This window comes from Amblyraja radiata, chromosome 21 (assembly GCF_010909765.2).
Source record: "Amblyraja radiata isolate CabotCenter1 chromosome 21, sAmbRad1.1.pri, whole genome shotgun sequence".
Taxonomy (NCBI): Eukaryota; Metazoa; Chordata; class Chondrichthyes; order Rajiformes; family Rajidae; genus Amblyraja; species Amblyraja radiata.
Window position 1 is genome coordinate 31,901,220 of NC_045976.1, and position 18,088 is coordinate 31,919,307.

General features: G+C 42.3%; 1 protein-coding gene across 1 annotated transcript; it reads right to left on the reverse strand.

Moving 5' to 3' along the window:
* Positions 1–2,315: 2,315 nt before the first annotated feature.
* Positions 2,316–13,062, reverse strand: LOC116985290 (guanylyl cyclase-activating protein 1). The gene is made up of 4 exons (XM_033039975.1): positions 12,832–13,062; positions 8,504–8,653; positions 5,840–5,930; positions 2,316–3,668 (listed from the first exon to the last, which is right to left on the reverse strand). Exons 1-4 carry the CDS (start codon positions 13,027–13,029, stop codon positions 3,541–3,543), a joined length of 567 nt encoding a protein of 188 aa, XP_032895866.1. The 5' UTR covers positions 13,030–13,062; the 3' UTR covers positions 2,316–3,540.
* Between the last annotated feature and the right edge of the window lie 5,026 nt (positions 13,063–18,088).

Genomic DNA, 18,088 nt, shown 5'->3' on the forward strand with positions numbered 1-18,088 from the left:
TTCTCACCCCATGGATCGGAGAGGAGGGAGCTGGACCAAGGGCCAGTAAGCACACTGACAGCAGGAGGCAGTGTGAGGCCCACCGGAGGCCATACAGCAGCCTGGGGGGACTCAACCCAAGGGCCCAGTAAGCCGTACTCTCGGCTTTTTAATCTTTTCCCAACATTCATTTTTCAGGACCTCATCCCCTTTCCTACCTTTGTCATTAATGCCGATGAGCATAATGACTTCCGGCTGTTCACCCTCCCCCTTGAGAATGTTCTGCAACCGCTCGGAGATGTCCTGGACCCTGGCACCAGGGAGGCAGCACACCATCCTGGCATCTTGAATGTTGCCACAGGATGTCCTGTCTGTCCCCCAAACTAACAAGTCTCCAATCACTATGGCACTGTCTGACATTTCACTTCCCCAAAGTCTCCCTTAGTCATGAACACCTCACTGTAATGCATATCACTCACATCATTGGATAATCCTGAGGTCATTCAGCTGCAGCTTCAGTTCCTTAACACGGACCATAGGGAGGTGCAGCAGAACGCAGATACTGTAGTGGTGGTCCTCAGGGGAATTGAAAATCATCTCCACAACACCTAAAACCTTGGAAAAGTTGCATAGCAAAACAGATTGCACCTTAACCTGCTGTTACCCTTTTCTCAGTCCTCTTGTTGAAGCCCCATGAACCATTTACCCTCAGTACAACACCTCACCTCAGCACAGCATCTCCCGACATGGCAGCTCCGCTAAACCTTCACTTCTTTTTATTGCCTGCTCTCTCTTCCCGAGCCAATCAAAAGCCTGCTTTTTTTAAATGTCCCTCGCTCACTTGAAAAAGCTTTTTTCCCCCAATCAAAAACAGTTCTTTCTCTCAACTTTTCTGACGATATTTCAAAAATGCTTTCTTTCTTCTTAAACCGTCTCAACTTTTAAAGATAAAAAATAATCTCCCACAGTTCTGAAATTTTTCTTCCTTTTATTGGCCACAGCACTCATCAAAGAACATCAATGACACTTTGACTTGGGTACAGTGGAAAGACTGTAGCCTAAAACTTGGATCAACTAACATCCGTTTTTGGGGGCCCTAATCATTCAAGAATCAGTCTTACTTCGAGGAGATCATACCAGTATAATTTCATCACCAAATATACAAGGAACAAGTCAAAGTGTGATTGTTGCTCTTCACTTGCTTTGATGAGAGCTGCTCCACCATGACTCAAGAAATTCAATCTCACCATGACAAACCAATCCACTTGATTGGTGTGGCCTCTACCACCTTAAAAATGTTCTCCTTTTATTGCAAAAAGACACAAAGCTCTGGAGTAACCCACGGGTCAGAACATAGATAGACAACGTTTCAATATCCGCACAGGAACCTTGTGCAGACATTGTTGCCTCAAGGCAGATGTGGTACGTCACATCTACAAAATCAACTACAAATGCCTTAGTTGCCTACTATATTGCATTTATAATCCTTATGACCTTTACCACCTAAAAGGTGGATGGTTTACAAGAATTATCCCAGGGATGATTGGGTTAACATATGATGAGTGTTTGACGGCACTGGGCCTGGTCTCACAGGAGTTTAGAAGGGTGAGGGGGCACCTCATTTTAAATTTATCAAATAGTGAAAAGTCTGGATAGAGTGGAGGTGGAGAGGACATTTCGACTTGTGGGCCAGTCTAGGACCAGAGACCATAGCCTCAGAATAAAAGGACATACCTTCGGAAAGGAGATGAGAAGCAATTTATTTAGTCAGAGGGTGATGAATCTGTGGAATTGAAAGGCTGTGGAGATCGTAAAATGGGTATTTTTAAGGTGGAGATTGACAGATTCTTGATTAGTACCAGCGTCAGGGGTTACACGGAGAAGGCAGAGAATGGGATTGCGAGAGAAAGATAGATCAGCCATGATTGGATGACGGAGTAGACCTGATGGGCCAAATGGCCTAAATCAGCTCCTACAACTTAAAAGGGAAAGAGCAATAGGCACTTGGAAATTTCAATTGTTTTCTCCAAGTCACGCATCTTTTTGTTGGTTCTTTGTTATTGCCAAAATTCCAGAGCTCCTCCATTTGTGCCACCCTCTCTCGAATTGCACTATGGGCATGTCTTCATCACCAGTGCGACTCTTTGATAAGGTGGGCATTTACAGAAAAGTAATAAATGCGAGCATAGCAATATTAACCACAAATTATTTAAAAGTAGGCCCAACAATATCTCAAAGAGAACACATATAATCTGATTGAAGTAGATGTTTAATGGAACTCTCACTGGCAACTTCCTCTGTGATTCTACCCATTGATTGTAACAATGATTTCCTCGAAAAAAAATATTTATTTACATCAGTATGCAGAACTGCTCAACATAACATCTTACAAATACTTCTCCTTAAAATGCTAAAAAGGCACATTAACTTGGACGTTTCCACATTAACAGAATACATCAGTCATCAAGTGATGCTAGTAATTAATTTAATTTGCAGAGTTCTATGAGAGTTGAAACATGGCTTTTGATGATTTTGTGAAAGATGTGATGGCCATGTAAAACTCTATGATTTCCAGTATTGTAGTCACAAAGAAAAGAGAATATCTGTAAGTTTTAACATCTTGACTTCATTAAACTATGGCCTGAAGCACATGGTGCGGTAATGAAGCAGAGAGTGGACTACTTCACATTCAAGGCTAAACAATATGCACAGATGAAAACAAAGCTGTATATGACAGTGAATCAATTCCCACATCCATATGTTAAATGTTAGTAAATTCATCTGCTTCATCAAAATGAAATAAAAATATTCCAACTACAAAGTATGATTATTTTTCAACCTGAAATATTATTTTCTTTCCACAATGCTGCCTGATCTGCTGAACGACTCCAACGTTTTTTGTTTTTATTATTTATCAGTTTCTTCAGTTCACAGAAATGAGCCATACGCAGTACTGTGTGAATTTGAGTGAGCTACTTGTTGTAAACATTTTTCACGGTCTTCAAAATGGAACATGTCTGATTTTAGAAGTGGTGTTGCTGTGTTGTCAAATTAACCATTACGATTAATATATCCAGGGAGTGGCTGCTACCATTCACTGTACAGTCGGAGCATTATAAATGACAACGATCTATTGTAAGGTCACTGAGTAGCAAACCTAACATCACCTCTCATTCCATCTTATTACAGGAGGTCAAGAATAGTAGCAATAATTTTAGCAGTCACACTGCCAATGGCTGCAGACTAGGTCACCCTATGGGATTTGTTCTTTAGTTTTGTTTCAGAAAGCATGTTGTACACAGAACTTCCTTCGACATGTTAGTTTAACAGCATGATTTTCATGTTTAAAGATTAATTGATTCATCAGTGCTGGAGTCAGTACCTTTTTATTCTGCCCAATTACTGTATATATGTAAGAGAAAGCTTCAGGTATAATTGTGTGACATTTTGAGAGTCTTTTTTATTCTTTTGGCTCCCAGGTAACAGTATTTGAGTAGAAACTAGGTTCTCAGCTGATGCGCTGATTTGTTGATGCCTGATGTCCTGTCTGTCTCCTCCACTTCACACACTGTGCCTTCGATTATGAATCATTGCCACAATGTGATTGAGATCAAGACTCTTCATCATCACCTCACAAAACTCGTTATCTTTCTTGGCTCCTTCTACAAACTCTGGAAGGGAAAGTTCCCCTGTAAGCAAAGTGCAGGCAAAGAGAAAATAATTAATGTCTGTAGATAATGCTAATGCAGAAAAGCTAGATTGAAACAAATAAGTCCATTTGGACAATGAGAAAAAAGAGAACTTGCATTTATACTAGCTTTTCATAACACAAGGATGCCTAAACATCCTTGACAAATTAGAGACAGGCAACAAAGCAAACATTATAAGGTCCCTCCAACAGCAATAATTGTCAATGGCTAATGGGCAGGATGGACCATCTAATAACATTGGATAGTGATAGTTAGAGCAAAGTTGTCAGCACGAAGGGCTTTAAATCAAAGAGAAATCAATTCTGTGAATACTTTAGAGGAGGATCAGCCTTGTCGAGGGAAGTGAAATGAAGATAGCAACAACACATGGCCACTGAAGGCTGAAAACGGATTAACACTTGAGGGTGGAATTCAAGTATTTGAGCAGTTTGAACATGTGTCAGAGGTAGATTAACAATAATGGGAAGCAAGGGTTATACAAGCTAGCACTGAGGGAGTGAGAGTTAGAGAACAATCAAGCGTTTAGGGAAGTGAGAGTTGGAGAGAGATTGAGAGCCAGGGAGAAATCACCAGTTTTGTGATGGTGCCTAGATTAGGTTTTGCCAGAACAGTTCTGCTTCAGGCCTCTTCACCTGAGGTCAAACTTAGACAAAATGGTTGAATTTGTAGGTGACGCAAAAATGATTTTATTTGATCTCCATTCAGTGTTTGACAGAAGGTGGTATCACGTAATGCTTGGTAGAACAGACACCAATGGGTACCAATAGGAAAGCCCTTGTTCAAAGGAGACCCATACGACAAACATAAGAACATGATTGTAGTTGATGGATATCAATCATCCCAGTCCCAGGACATCAGTGCAATGGTCCCTCAGGGCAGAGTCATAAGGACAATCAAATTCCATTATTTCAGCAATAACCTCTCCTTTATGCTAAGGTCAGAAGTGAGGATATGATTATGCAATTTTTAATTCCCTTTGCAATTCCTTAACAAAAAAAGCAGAGTATGCCTTCATGCAGCAAGACGTGGACAACATTCAGGCAAGGGCTTTTATGTAGGAAGTAATGCTCATGCCACAAAAGTGCCAGGTAACGATCATTTCAAGAAAGACACAGACTAACAACTTAACCTTAACATTCAATGGGATTAGCATCGTCCAGTCCTCCACTATCAACATCTTGGGGGTAAACGCTGACCTGAACTCAATTGAACCAGGCACATAGAACTAGCATTAAAGCCAATCTTGTGCGCTGATTAATCTCCTAATGCCACAGTGCCTCTCACCCATCCACAAAGCACAAGCTGACAGCATAAAGTATTTCACACATGCCTAGCTAGATGAGTGCAGTTCTAAAATCTCACGAAACTCAACACCATCTAGGTATTGCACCACACATAATTGTTACTCTAAAAACAACCCAAAACATTTATCGCCTAAATTATTGGTTCACAATGTGTGTCATCTATGAAATGCCCAGCAGTTATTCACCTGTGCTGCTCTTGTATCTCACAAGCCCACATCATCCACTATCTAGAAAGATGAATACAGCAGGCACAAGGGAGTACTTTCACTTGCAGGTTCTCCTATAAGTGGCCTCCAACTTGATTTGGAAACACATTACCGTTCCTTCAATATCATTGAATGTAAACCGTAGAACACCATAAAAAACAGAACTGCATAATAACTTCAGCAGAAGGATTGCAACATTTCAGGAAGGTGTTCATCACCACTATCTCAAAGGCAATTTTGAACGAGCAATAAATGTTCCCCTTCCATGTGACATCTGGTCTCACCAAAATAAAAAAAAGTCAGGAACATAATGGAATATTCACCACTTTCTTGGCTAATGCCTTTCTTTCATTGTTACTGGGTCTAAATCATTAAACTCGCTCCACAACAGCACCAATGGAGTGTCTTCCAGAAGATGCCCACATGATAAAAAATGAAAAGATAAAACAACATCTGTTACTAGATGACTTCAGGCTGCGGCTTATTGCAGCATTTCTTGCCTTTAAAATAACTACTCCAACTCTCATTATCCAGGGTTTGCTCTTGAATAAACAATATATAAAGAAAGAGGATGAACAGTGTATATGGACGTAAAGTAGCTGGAATCTCACAAGAAATCAGAAAGGAACACATTACTCACCATCTCCATTGATGTCAATTTTGTCAAAGACTCGGTTTGTGAAGTCCTCTACTGATTGATCCTGGTGAGTACCATTAATGGCACGCATTGCCTGTGGATAAAATATGTCAATGTGTCACATAAATGTTGTTCTGTTACGAGGAGGAAAAGGCACTGAGGGATAGCATTGCAAAAAAGTGTTTAACTGTCGGCTTCAAGTAAGACTTTGAGGCAATAATAGATCTTTCTTCCTGACAGAATAGTGGTTAAAAGAGGCACAGATCAAGGATTACCACTGGAAGAATGAAGTCGTAATTAAATAAATGCTTTTACACAGAGGGTGATTTGAAACTGAATAGATTTAAGACAAATGATTATTGAAGCTGAGGCCAGAGCATTATTCAAACAGAAGTGAATAAAAAATTGATAAAGAAAGGAATCAGTGAAAGGACATGTAGGGGAAAGATATGAATCAATACAAATGAAGAACTGGCACAAGCTCATGCATGGTGAACAAATAAGTTCTTTATGCTCCATCGTTTATTTGATTCTAGTTAATCAAAGTTATATACATAATTTAAGGAATAATTACATATGAATCATTATATAGCTTATTCCTCTTCAGTGGCCTAATATTTAATTGATACCCGTACCTCATTCACGAAATGAGATGGGGTGTTTATCCAAAATAAATCAGTTTTGTCTATGGTTTGCATACAATCCACTCACTCATATATGTTTATCCCTCCACTTACCCCTTGAAGAATAACCTTGCCTCCCTCGGAACTGAATATACATGATCTTTCAATATCCAACTTTCACTGATTCTTTTCATTGAATCTGGAAATTATTGGAAAGGCCAGCATTTATTCCCATACCAAATTGCCTCTTTCATAGTGTGTCAATCAAGCAAGCTGCTTTGTTCTGGATAGTGTCGAGCTTCCTGAGATTTGGAGGATCTGCACTCATCTTTAATTACTCTCATCTGAAGGCACGTCATTTCATTCTCCCATTTTCTCTGTCTCCATCGTTTCTACTCCACAGATGAGTTTCCACACAGGGGCCCCTGAAATGCCCGCCTTCTTCCTTTTTACGATTGTTGAAGGAACCAGTCTGTTCTCCTCCATTCTCCTCCTGTACAGAGGAGACATATTGTTCCCTGGTCTTTCCTTTCCAGCATTCAATGGATCATCCTTTGCAGTTTCAACGGTTTCACATTAATCGAGAATCCACTACCTGACACACTTTTCCTTTTCCAACCCTTTCCGCTCTCCTGATGCTGTTCCCTTTGAGATTTCCTTGTTCACTCTTTCATCGGCACCAAACAGTGCTCTTCTCAAAACATTTTTCCATGCAACCACAGCATATGCTACACCTGAGCTTTTACCTTTTCCGTTTCCACCATTCAGAAACCAACACAGCCCTTTCAGCTAAAGCTTTGATTTTATTCTAATGAACTGAATTATGTGCTTATGATGTGGTCTCTACATTTGAAAAATGCAGATTTGGTGACCATTTTCTGGGTATCAAGTTTGCAGTGATTTCCAATGAGCTTTCAGTTACTGGCCACTTTAATTCTCTATCCTACTTACATTTATGCATGATATTACTCTCCCATTCTCTCATGAATAGTTTTTTCGATAGTTTTTTTATACTGGCATGTCAGCCTAGATTATGGGCTCATCCCTGGTATGTGATTTGACCTTATGACAAAGGAGTAGAAATGCTACTGATTAAGGTAAAATGATGCAAAACTAAGTGAGTCACTTCACTGATAAAAGATATTTCTAATTGTACTTATTACTTTTTTCTTCATCTTTAATTTTCAGACCTCAGATCTCAGAATTAAGAAGACAATAGCTTCTAAACACAAAGCAATCACAACAAGAGCCCATAAATATGATAAATCAATTGGATTACATTATTTGCAGAGTGGTTAGAAAGTGGAACAATTAAATTCTTACTTGAGCCGGTAAAAGCTGCAGCAAGTAAGAATTTCATTGTTCCGTTCCCAGTATATACAACAATTCAATACTCTTGACCCTAACTCATTACCATAGGTAGAAATTCAGGGTAATAGTTTTGTATCTTTTATAAGGAAACTAGATAAGTAAATGAGACAAACAAATTTACAAAAATTATGCTGAAAGAATGAGGTGGATGTAATTAGAGGAGATATGCATGGCGTATAAACATAGCACTCGACTGATTTATTTCTGTTATGTATAATCTCTGAAATCCACTTGCTGACTAAGTCATTAAGACAGGAAATGGCCCCAGTAATTTTGGTATAGGAGTCAGTTCAATTGAAAAATTGCTTCCAAAAATGACAGTCTAAAGAAGGGTCTCGACCCAAAACGTCATCCATTTATTCTCTCCAGAGATGCTGCCTGCCCCTCTGAGTTACTCCAGCATTTTGTGTCTACATAGAAACATAGAAAATAGGTGCAGGAGTAGGCCATTCGGCCCTTCGAGCCTGCACCGCCATTCAATATGATCATGGTTGATCATCCAACTCAGTATCCCATCCCTGCCTTCTCTCCATACCCCCTGATCCCTTTAGCCACATCTAACTCCCTCTTAAATATAGCTTCCAATTTAACTCCCTCTTAAATATACCTTCAATTTAAACCAGCATCTGCAGTTCTTTCCCACACATTTCCAAAAATGACAGCAGTTTCTCACCTTAATGATGTTCAGCAATTCATGCCTATCAATGCATCCATTACCATCCACATCATAGAGCTTAAAGTACCAGCGTAGTTTCTGTTCCATCTTGCCTCGGAGGACCAAGCTAAGGGCAGCCACGTACTCCATGAAATCAATGTAACCATCCTGCAATCAATGAATCAAATATATTACCCCAAATTATGTACAGGCCTAACCATTCAACACTGGTTCTGTCAAAATAACTTAGCTCGGAAAAAACTGCAGATGCTGGTTTAAATCGAAGGTAGACACAAAATGCTAGGGCATCTCTGGTGAGAAGGAATAGGTGACGTTTCGGGTCGAGACCCTTCTTCAGACTGATCAGTTCTGTATCTGCCTGCCAAAATAACTCCAGGACTGCCGAATACCACAAAAATAGCTTGTGATTAATGTCAGGGTTGGTGTTGCAAGGACTCACTGATGGAACTGATCTTTATAGGTCAGATTGAATCTGAGCCCATAAAAAACAGGAGACTGAAATTGTGCAGAGCAACAAACACTGTTGTATCAAGAGCTAATTACCTCAGCTTTCAGGTGCAATCCAGATTGAATGTTTCCATTATTATCTCAAGTATAATTATTATCTTCAGATATGTGGCTGCCTGTCAATCTAACAGCATTTTATTTCAATTTTGTTTGGAGGTTTGCAAATCCATCTCACTCTGCACCTCAACTTCCTCAGAAAACGTAGAAAATTCAGCTTATCTCCAATGACTCTTACAAATTTCTGCAGAGACACCATAGAAAGCATCCTTTCAATAGACAATAGACAATAGGTGCAGGAGTAGGCCATTTGGCCCTTCGAGCCAGCACCGCCATTCAATGTGATCATGGCTGATCATCCCCAATCAGTACCCCGTTCCTGACATCTCCCCATATCCCCTGACTGCTATTTTTAAGAGCTCTATCTAGCTCTCTCTTGAAAGCATCCAGAGAACCTGCCTCCACCGACTCACCACTCTCTGTGAGAAATTCCACAGACTCACCACTCTCTGTGAGAAAAAGTGTTTCCTCGTCTCCGTTCTAAATGGCTTACTCCTTATTCTTAAATTGTGGCCCCTGGTTCTGGACTCCCCCAACATCGGGAACATGTTTCCTGCCTCTAGCGTGTCCAAGCCATTAACAATCTTATATGTTTCAATGAGATACCCTCTCATCCTTCTAAACTCAGCAGCCCAGCTGCTCCATTCTCTCAGCATATGACGGTCCCGCCATCCCGGGAATTAACCTTGTAAACCTACGCTGCACTCCCTCAATAGCAAGAATGTTCTTCCTCAAATTAGGGGACCAAAACTGCACACAATACTCCAGATGTGGGCTCACTAGGGCTCTGTACAACTGCAGAAGGACCTCTTTGCTCCTATATTCAATTCCTTTTGTTATAAAGGCCAACATGCCATTCGCTTTCTTCACTGCCTGCAGTACCTGCATGCTTACTTTCATAGACTGATGTACAAGGACCCCCAGATCCCGTTGTATTTCCCCTTTTCCCAACCCGACACAATGTTCGGCGGGCCCGGTGCGGCGGCGATGTTCGGCGGGCCCGGTGCGGCGGCGATGTTCGGCGGGCCCGGTGCGGCGGCGATGTTCGGCGGGCCCGGTGAGGCGGCGATGTTCGATGGGCCCGGTAAAGCGGCGATGTTCGACAGGCCCAGTGAGGCGGCGATGTTCTATGGGCCCGGTGCGGCGGCGATGTTTGACAGGCCCAGTGAGGCGGCGATGTTCGGCGGGCCCGGTGTGGCGGCGATGTTCGGCGGGCCCGGTGACGCGGCGATGTTCGGCGGGCCCGGTGAGGCGGCGATGTTCGATGAGCCCGGTGAGGCGGCGATGTTCTATGGGCCCGGTGCGGCGGCGATGTTCGACAGGCCCAGTGAGGCGGCGATGTTCGGCGGGCCCAGTGAGGCGGCGAGGTGAGTAGGCCCAGGTGCGGCGGCGAGGTGGGTAGGCCCCAGTGAGGCGGCGAGGTGGGTAGGCCCCAGTTGGGCGGCGAGGTTCAGCGGGCCGCTCCGCGATGGTGCCTCAGTGTTGAAGCTGCAGCTCAAAGCTCTGGCCGGTCCCGGCAGGAAAGGCCGCGCCAATCCGAATGGTAGGCTGCGAGGAAGGGATGAAGATGCGGCTCGGAGGAAGGACGCATCCTCGCCCAGGTAGGGACTGGGAAAAACGGTTAAATAAACTACATACCTTTTGCTTTGTCCTGCACTTGCGATCCGTGATGGTGAAGGCGTTGAAGGCGTTTTTAGTCGCTTAGAACGGATTTTCAGCATTAGGTTTTTGAGTAGCAGTCCGAGCAAATTCCTCTCCGACAACGAATATAACCTGCATTTTAATCCCCCCCCCCCCCCCCCCACCCCTCCACACACACCACCAAAGCCTCTGGAATTGCAAGCACAGCACCACTGATGGTAGGTTTTGTAACAACGCCACTATCGCACAGCGCCACTGATGGTAGGTTTTGTAACAACGCCACTATGTCAAAAGTTTTATACACCTTGGCGGAGCGAGGCCGAGGCCCCCTAGATCTCGAGGCCCTAAGCTTAAGCCCTATATGAACCTTATACATAAATCCAGCCCTGAAGATAAGAATGCATTCTTGATCTCCCAAACTGTTGTTGCACCGGCCCTTGTACTTTTATTAATCTGCACTTACTCTGTAGCTGCAACACTATTCTGCACCATGTTTCTTTGCTCTTTTTGCACTACCTGGTGGTATGATTGCGATCTCAATGTATGGTACAATTTGCCTGTATAGCACATAAAATAAAGGTTTGCACTGTATCTTGGTACATATGACAGTAATAAACCAATATCAATACTTACACGATGTAAAAGTCCTAGCATTTATTTTACGACCTACATAACTATTTTTGCATGTCAAAAATAATTTGGCTTATGAAGAAATCATGTGATTTTTTACTTTTACTACTATTGTGTTATCACATTTTTCAAATAACTTTGGTGCGGAATGTCAAAGTTAGGGAACTGTATGATAGAAACATAGAAACATAGAAAATAGGTGCAGGAGTAGGCCATTCGGCCCTTCGAGCCTGCACCGCCATTCAATATGATCATGGCTGATCATCCAACTCAGTATCCTGTACCTGCTTTCTCTCCATACCCCATGATCCCTTTAGTCACAAGAGCCACATCTAACTCCCTCTTAAATATAGCCAATGAACTGGCCTCAACTACCCTCTGTGGCAGAGAATTCCAGAGATTCACCACTGTGTAAAAAATGTTTTTCTCATCTCAGTCCTAAAAGATTTCCCCTTTATCCTTAAACTGTGACCCCTTGTTCTGGACTTCCCCAACATCGGGAACAATCTTCCTGCATCTAGCCTGTCCAACCCCTTAAGAATTTTGTAAGTTTCCATAAGATCCCCCCTCAATCTTCTAAAATCTAGCGAGTACAAGCCGAGTCTATCCAGTCTTTCTTTATAAGGAAGTCCTGACATCCCAGGAATCAGTCTGGTGAACCTTCTCTGTACTCCCTCTATGGCAAGAATGTCCTTCCTCAGAGTAGGAGACCAAAACTGTACGCAATACTCCAGGTGTGGTCTCACCAAGACCCTGTACAACTGCAGTAGAACCTCCCTGCTCCTATACTCAAATCCTTTTGCTATGAATGCTAACATACCATTCGCTTTCTTCATTGCCTGCTCCGCCTACATGCCTACTTTCAATGACTGGTGTACCATGACACCCAGGTCTCGTTGCATCTCCCCTTTTCCTAATCGGCCACCATTCAGGTAATAGTCTACTTTCCTGTTTTTGCCACCAAAGTGGATAACCTCACATTTATCCACATTATACTGCAAATACAATGATGATTGCAAAGACCTGATGACAAACGGTGAAACATTTTACATTTAGCATAACCATTTCTTGTGAAATAAGTTACTGAATCACATGCAGAATGATTGTACACTGACTCCTTCACTGGACCCCTTTACCCATTTCAAGATGTCTCCCACATGATTAATTTTAACATACCAAATAGTCTCAGCAGTATCATTCATAGTCTATATGAGACACCATAGAACCACCCCTCACAACTCCTACATTACATATTTCTCGGTATCTTTAAATGCCATATCACCTTCTAATCTATCATCCCTCCCTCTTCATCATTTACCTTATTCAATCCCTCTCTGATACCCATCCTACAAAGTTCTTCTGCTATAGATCTCGCCCGTTCATCATCTATTTTTTTACCCACTTTATTATGCTCTTCAAAATTATATACTTCTTAATATCCCTTTCATAGACAAAATTAATAAAATATTTTGTTTTTTTTCTTCCCATACCTTATTCATATCGAAAGTTTTAAACATCTGTTCAATGTAGGCATTGGCTTCCAGGCTCAATCCCCTAAGGCCGAAGAACTGCTTGAACTCATGCAAAGTCAGTTGGCCTGATGGGCATTCAGTCATAAACTTCTTATACCAGTGGTGGAGCTCCACAGCCTGTAGATCATCCACAGTGGTGCTCTGCGAGTTTCCCATTAGTCCTGGCGATACTACACTGAGATTCTCACACAAGCACACACTTTCCGACACAGCAAGGTAACTTCGTCTCTTTGAGCATCTGAGCTAATTTAACTGAGGGCTAAGCCTAACACTGGCCAATCACCTATTTAATTCCTCCTGATATGGGTTTAAGATCTCAGGATATTTAAAGAAAGATACTGCCTAACTGAAAGCCTGTATCGTTACCAAGGAACAGTTATTCCAGAGCAAACTGCAATGGTCACTAATATGCATCACTTACCCAACAGCTGATACTGACTTCTACACATTCTCCTTCTCTTCATCATTCCTTCTTTATCCCTTTCATTCATTTTAATTTAAAAGTGTGATAAGTTTAGATCACCATCACATCCTACCTAAAATATTTATTCCATAGTGAGCTTATTCCACAGTGAGTTTCATGACCCCTGGGTTAAATGGGTATGTGACCTCCTTTTTTTTGGGACACTTGGAAATGGCAGAGCTGCAATTGCAGCTATTGTAATCCAATGATTGAGGTAAGCAGATCTGTTTTAAACCATATAACCATATAACAATTACAGCACGGAAACAGGCCATCTCGGCCCTACAAGTCCGTGCCGAACAACTTTTTTCCCTTTAGTCCCACCTGCCTGCACTCATACCATAACCCTCCATTCCCTTCTCATCCATATGCCTATCCAATTTATTTTTAAATGATACCAACGAACCTGCCGCCACCACTTCCACTGGAAGCTCATTCCACACCGCTACCACTCTCTGAGTAAAGAAGTTCCCCCTCATGTTACCCCTAAACTTCTGTCCCTTAATTCTGAAGTCATGTCCTCTTGTTTGAATCTTCCCTATTCTCAAAGGGAAAAGCTTGATCACATCAACTCTGTCTATCCCTCTCATCATTTTAAAGACCTCTATCAAGTCCCCCCTTAACCTTCTGCGCTCCAGAGAATAAAGACCTAACTTATTCAACCTATCTCTGTAACTTAATTGTTGAAACCCAGGCAACATTCTAGTAAATCTCCTCTGTACTCTCTCTATTTTGTTGACGTCCTTCCTATAATTGGGCGACCAAAATTGTACACCAAGTTTTGGGTGGGCGACCAACCTGCTCTGAACATTAACAAGATCTATTGGGTAGGTCAACTGTTAGGATGCCAGACGCTTTGTTCTAGAAACATTGCCATTCAATCACGAAACATTAAAGGTAATTATAGTTGGATAAGCAACGGAACAGCTATTTATGCTTTTTCGTTACAATTTCCTTTTTATAACAGTGCATCTTGCTAATGCATTTTCATAAATTCATAATTTCTAAAAACAGAGTTAGGCCATTTGGCCCATCAAGTCTACTCTGCCATTCAATCATGACTGATCCATCTTTCTCTCTCAACCCCATTCTCCTGCCTTTGCCCCATAATCCCTGACATCCTTAATAATTAAAAATCTGTTAATCTCCACCTTAAACATATCAATTGATTTGGCCTTCACAACTGTCTGTGGCAATGAATTCCACCGATTCACCACTCTCTGACTAAATAAATTCCTTCTCGTCCTTTCTAAAGTTATGTCATTTTATTCTAAGGTTATGGGCTCTAGTCCTAGACTCTCCCATAATGCATGTGGCTGTTTTGCTCTTCCCCCTTCTCTCTATTCATCATTCCTCATTTTTATATGTTCCTCACCCCTTCCACTTTTTGCTTCTCAGGCTTCCGTCTCTTCACACAATGTTCTCCTCCTTCTTCCTGCTATTGGTTGACATCTTCCAAAAGCCCATTGATTTCAGAATAGTTTCCATACTTCTAATATAAGATAAAAAACAGGGATATCTTGCTTAGTTTACCGGATATGACGAGCTGGGAAAATGCTAGCATCTATTATTAGGGAAGTTATAATTGGACACTTGGAAAATAATAATAGGATTACACAAAGTAAATAGGGATTTATGAAAGGAAAATTTGACCTGTTATGTCTGCTATTTGTTTTCTGAGACTGTAACTCGTCGAATGGATACAGGAAAGCAGTGCCGTGATTTAATTTATTTTTCAGAAGACCTTCGATGAAGTCCATATATTTGAGTTCATGGAATTGAGGGTAAAACCGTGGCATGGATTGAGGATTGATGAATGTCATAGAGTGATACAATGTGGAAACAGGCCGTTTGGCCCAACTTGCCCACACCGGCCAACATGTCCCAGCTACACTAGTCCCACCTGCCTGCGCTTGGTCCATATCCCTCTAAACTTGTTCTATCCATGTACCTGTAGAACTGTTTCTTAAACGTTGGGATAGTCCCAGCCTCAACTACTGCGAGATTAAGTCCTAAATCCTGAGAGATTCCCAGCTGATCTTTTTCCAATTATCCCTTGATTTCTTTAACATCCAAAAATGTATTCTCAATTTATTCTCTTCTCTCTCCATTCTCTATCTTGTCTCTACTTAGTGATTAAACCTTTGCCTCCCTCCTGCCTACATACCCCATGGATAGTGAATTTTAAGCATTTGCTTTTCTTCAGATGAAGGCATTTCTTTTTATGCCATGAATAGCTAATTTTGAGACAATGAAACCAGTTTTAGACATTCCAGCTAAGGAAGCCTGCGGCCATCGTTGCCTGGGTCGACGGAGTCATGCGGCTGAGGCCTGGGTCGGTGCCACGGAAGCGCCCGGAGAGGACCTGACAGCGTTAGTGTAGAGGTCGGTGCGGTGCCGACGGACGGACGAGAACAGACATGTGGAGTGAGGATGCCGCTGCCGAGGGAAGGAACAAAGGAGGACCCACCACGGGGGCACCGCCGTGATGAACAACGGACAAAGGGGGAACTGGCATGGCGGGGGGAGGGGGAAATCTGTAACTTTGTAAGCATTATTTATTGGCGACTATTTGCTTACCTTGGCAAGGTATGCAAGCAAAGAATTTCACTTCATGGACATTCCTCTATCGTATCTGCTACCACCACCACCCAAGAGCCTGCTCCAGGCATTTAGGCATTTACACGTTCTGTGTAAAATAATTGTCTCACATATCTCCTTTTACTTTTTCCCTCCGAATTTACAGCTGTGCCCTTAAGTATTTGACATTTCCACTGGGGAAATAGGTTCAACAGAACTTCAACAGAATCCCTGGAAAACAGGGCAAAGTTGTAAAGTTAGCAAACTAGATGTCAGCTGATCTACATCGGTGAGACTAAGCGGCCCGAAACGTTACCTATCTCCTTCGCTCCATAGATGCTGCTGCACCCGCTGAGTTTCTCCAGCATTTTTGTGTACCTTCGATTTTCCAGCGTCTGCGTTTCGCCGAACACCTCCGCTCGGTCCGCAAGAACCTACCTGACCTCCCGGTGGCTCAGCACTTCAACTCCCCCTCCCATTCCCAATCCGACCTCTCTGTCCTGGGTCTCCTCCATTGCCAGAGTGAGCAACACCGGAAATTGGAGGAACAGCACCTCATATTCCGCTTGGGGAGCCTGCATCCGGCGGGCATGAACATTGAATTCTCCCAATTTTGTTAGCCCTTGATGTCTCCTCCCCTTCCTTAGCCCTCGAGCTGTCTCCTCCCATTCCCCAGCCCTCGGGCTCCTCCTCCTCCCTTTTTCCTTCCTACTCCCCGCCACCCCCTATCAGTCTGAAGAAGGGTTTCGGCTCGACACGTTACCTATCTCCTTCGCTCCATAGATGCTGCTGCACCCACTGAGTTTCTCCAGCATTTTTGTGTACCTTCGATTTTCCAGCGTCTGCAGTTCCTTCTTGAACAAGTTAGCAAATCATGCTGTTTATCTGGGTAATTCATCATACTTCTGTTTTATATTCACTTGCCTCTTCAGTAGCTTCCATAAGTTTTATTTTACCTTCTCATTGTTCACTTCTTTTCATCCTCCCACAAAGTAGCACCATGACTTTTTATGCTGCCAATAGGTTCAGTACATGGTAAACCATTTTTTATTCTAATATTATAGCACAAGGAAGAATTTTTGGTGAGTGCAATAACCACCTGCCAAAACCTCAGTGACGAATTGGTAAAATTAATATAGTTCAATTTTAGCTCTACATCATTAGTCGAGGGATTCATGTTCATAAATGATAGGAGCAGAATTAGGCCATTCAGCCCATCGAGTCTACGCCGCTATTCAATCATGGCTGATCTAACTCTCCCCCTCAACCGCATTCCCCATAACCACTGACACCCATACTAATTTCCATTGACATCCCGGCTTAAAACCTCATTGGTAGAAGCAGCTAAGTAATTAGTACTATTAGATTAACTTTTTGGATATGATAAACATTGATCACATAAACTAGACTACAGTAGATGGATATAACAGATAATCAGGGATTGAACATTGTGCAATAAATGGAAACACAGTCACCAATTGTCATGGTGCAATCTCTCATAAATGGGAGTTAACCATTTGTTGAACTCAACTGATCTGTTACAAAGCAACACCTGAGATCCCAAATCCTGAAATTAACAGTGAAATTCACAAGTTATTTACAGTGAATAATTTATCCAGATCAATGTTGTTATTTTCCCTTGGAACCAATGTTTTTTCCCCACAAATGGTGGTGGGTGTATGGAACGAGTTGCTGAGGTAGTTGAGGCAGGTACTATTGCAACATTTAAGAAACATTCAGACCTGTACATGGATAAGATAGGGTTAGAGGGATATGGGACAAACACAGGCACACTAGTGGAGATCTGACATGTAGGTCAGTGTGGGCATGTTGGGCTAAAGGGCCTGTTTCCACGCTGTATGACTATGACTCTATACCAAACTTGGCAGTATTATGAAATGTGAAGCGGATAGAGATTACTGCAGGCGATTAACAGACTGGTGGAATAGACAGGCACGTGGCAGACAATGTTTAACATGGAAATGCTGTGGAAATTCAATGTTCTGGAAGTGAAATTGATGCCAGGGCAACCTCTTAGTACTGAAAGCAACTGCACCATGGCCTGACAATTTTCTACCCATGTGTCACCACTTGTTGTGTGTCAATCCTCCTGGAAATGGGAATAGAACAAACCCGGGACAGGTGGTGAGTCTACAGCACTGGTCATTTCTT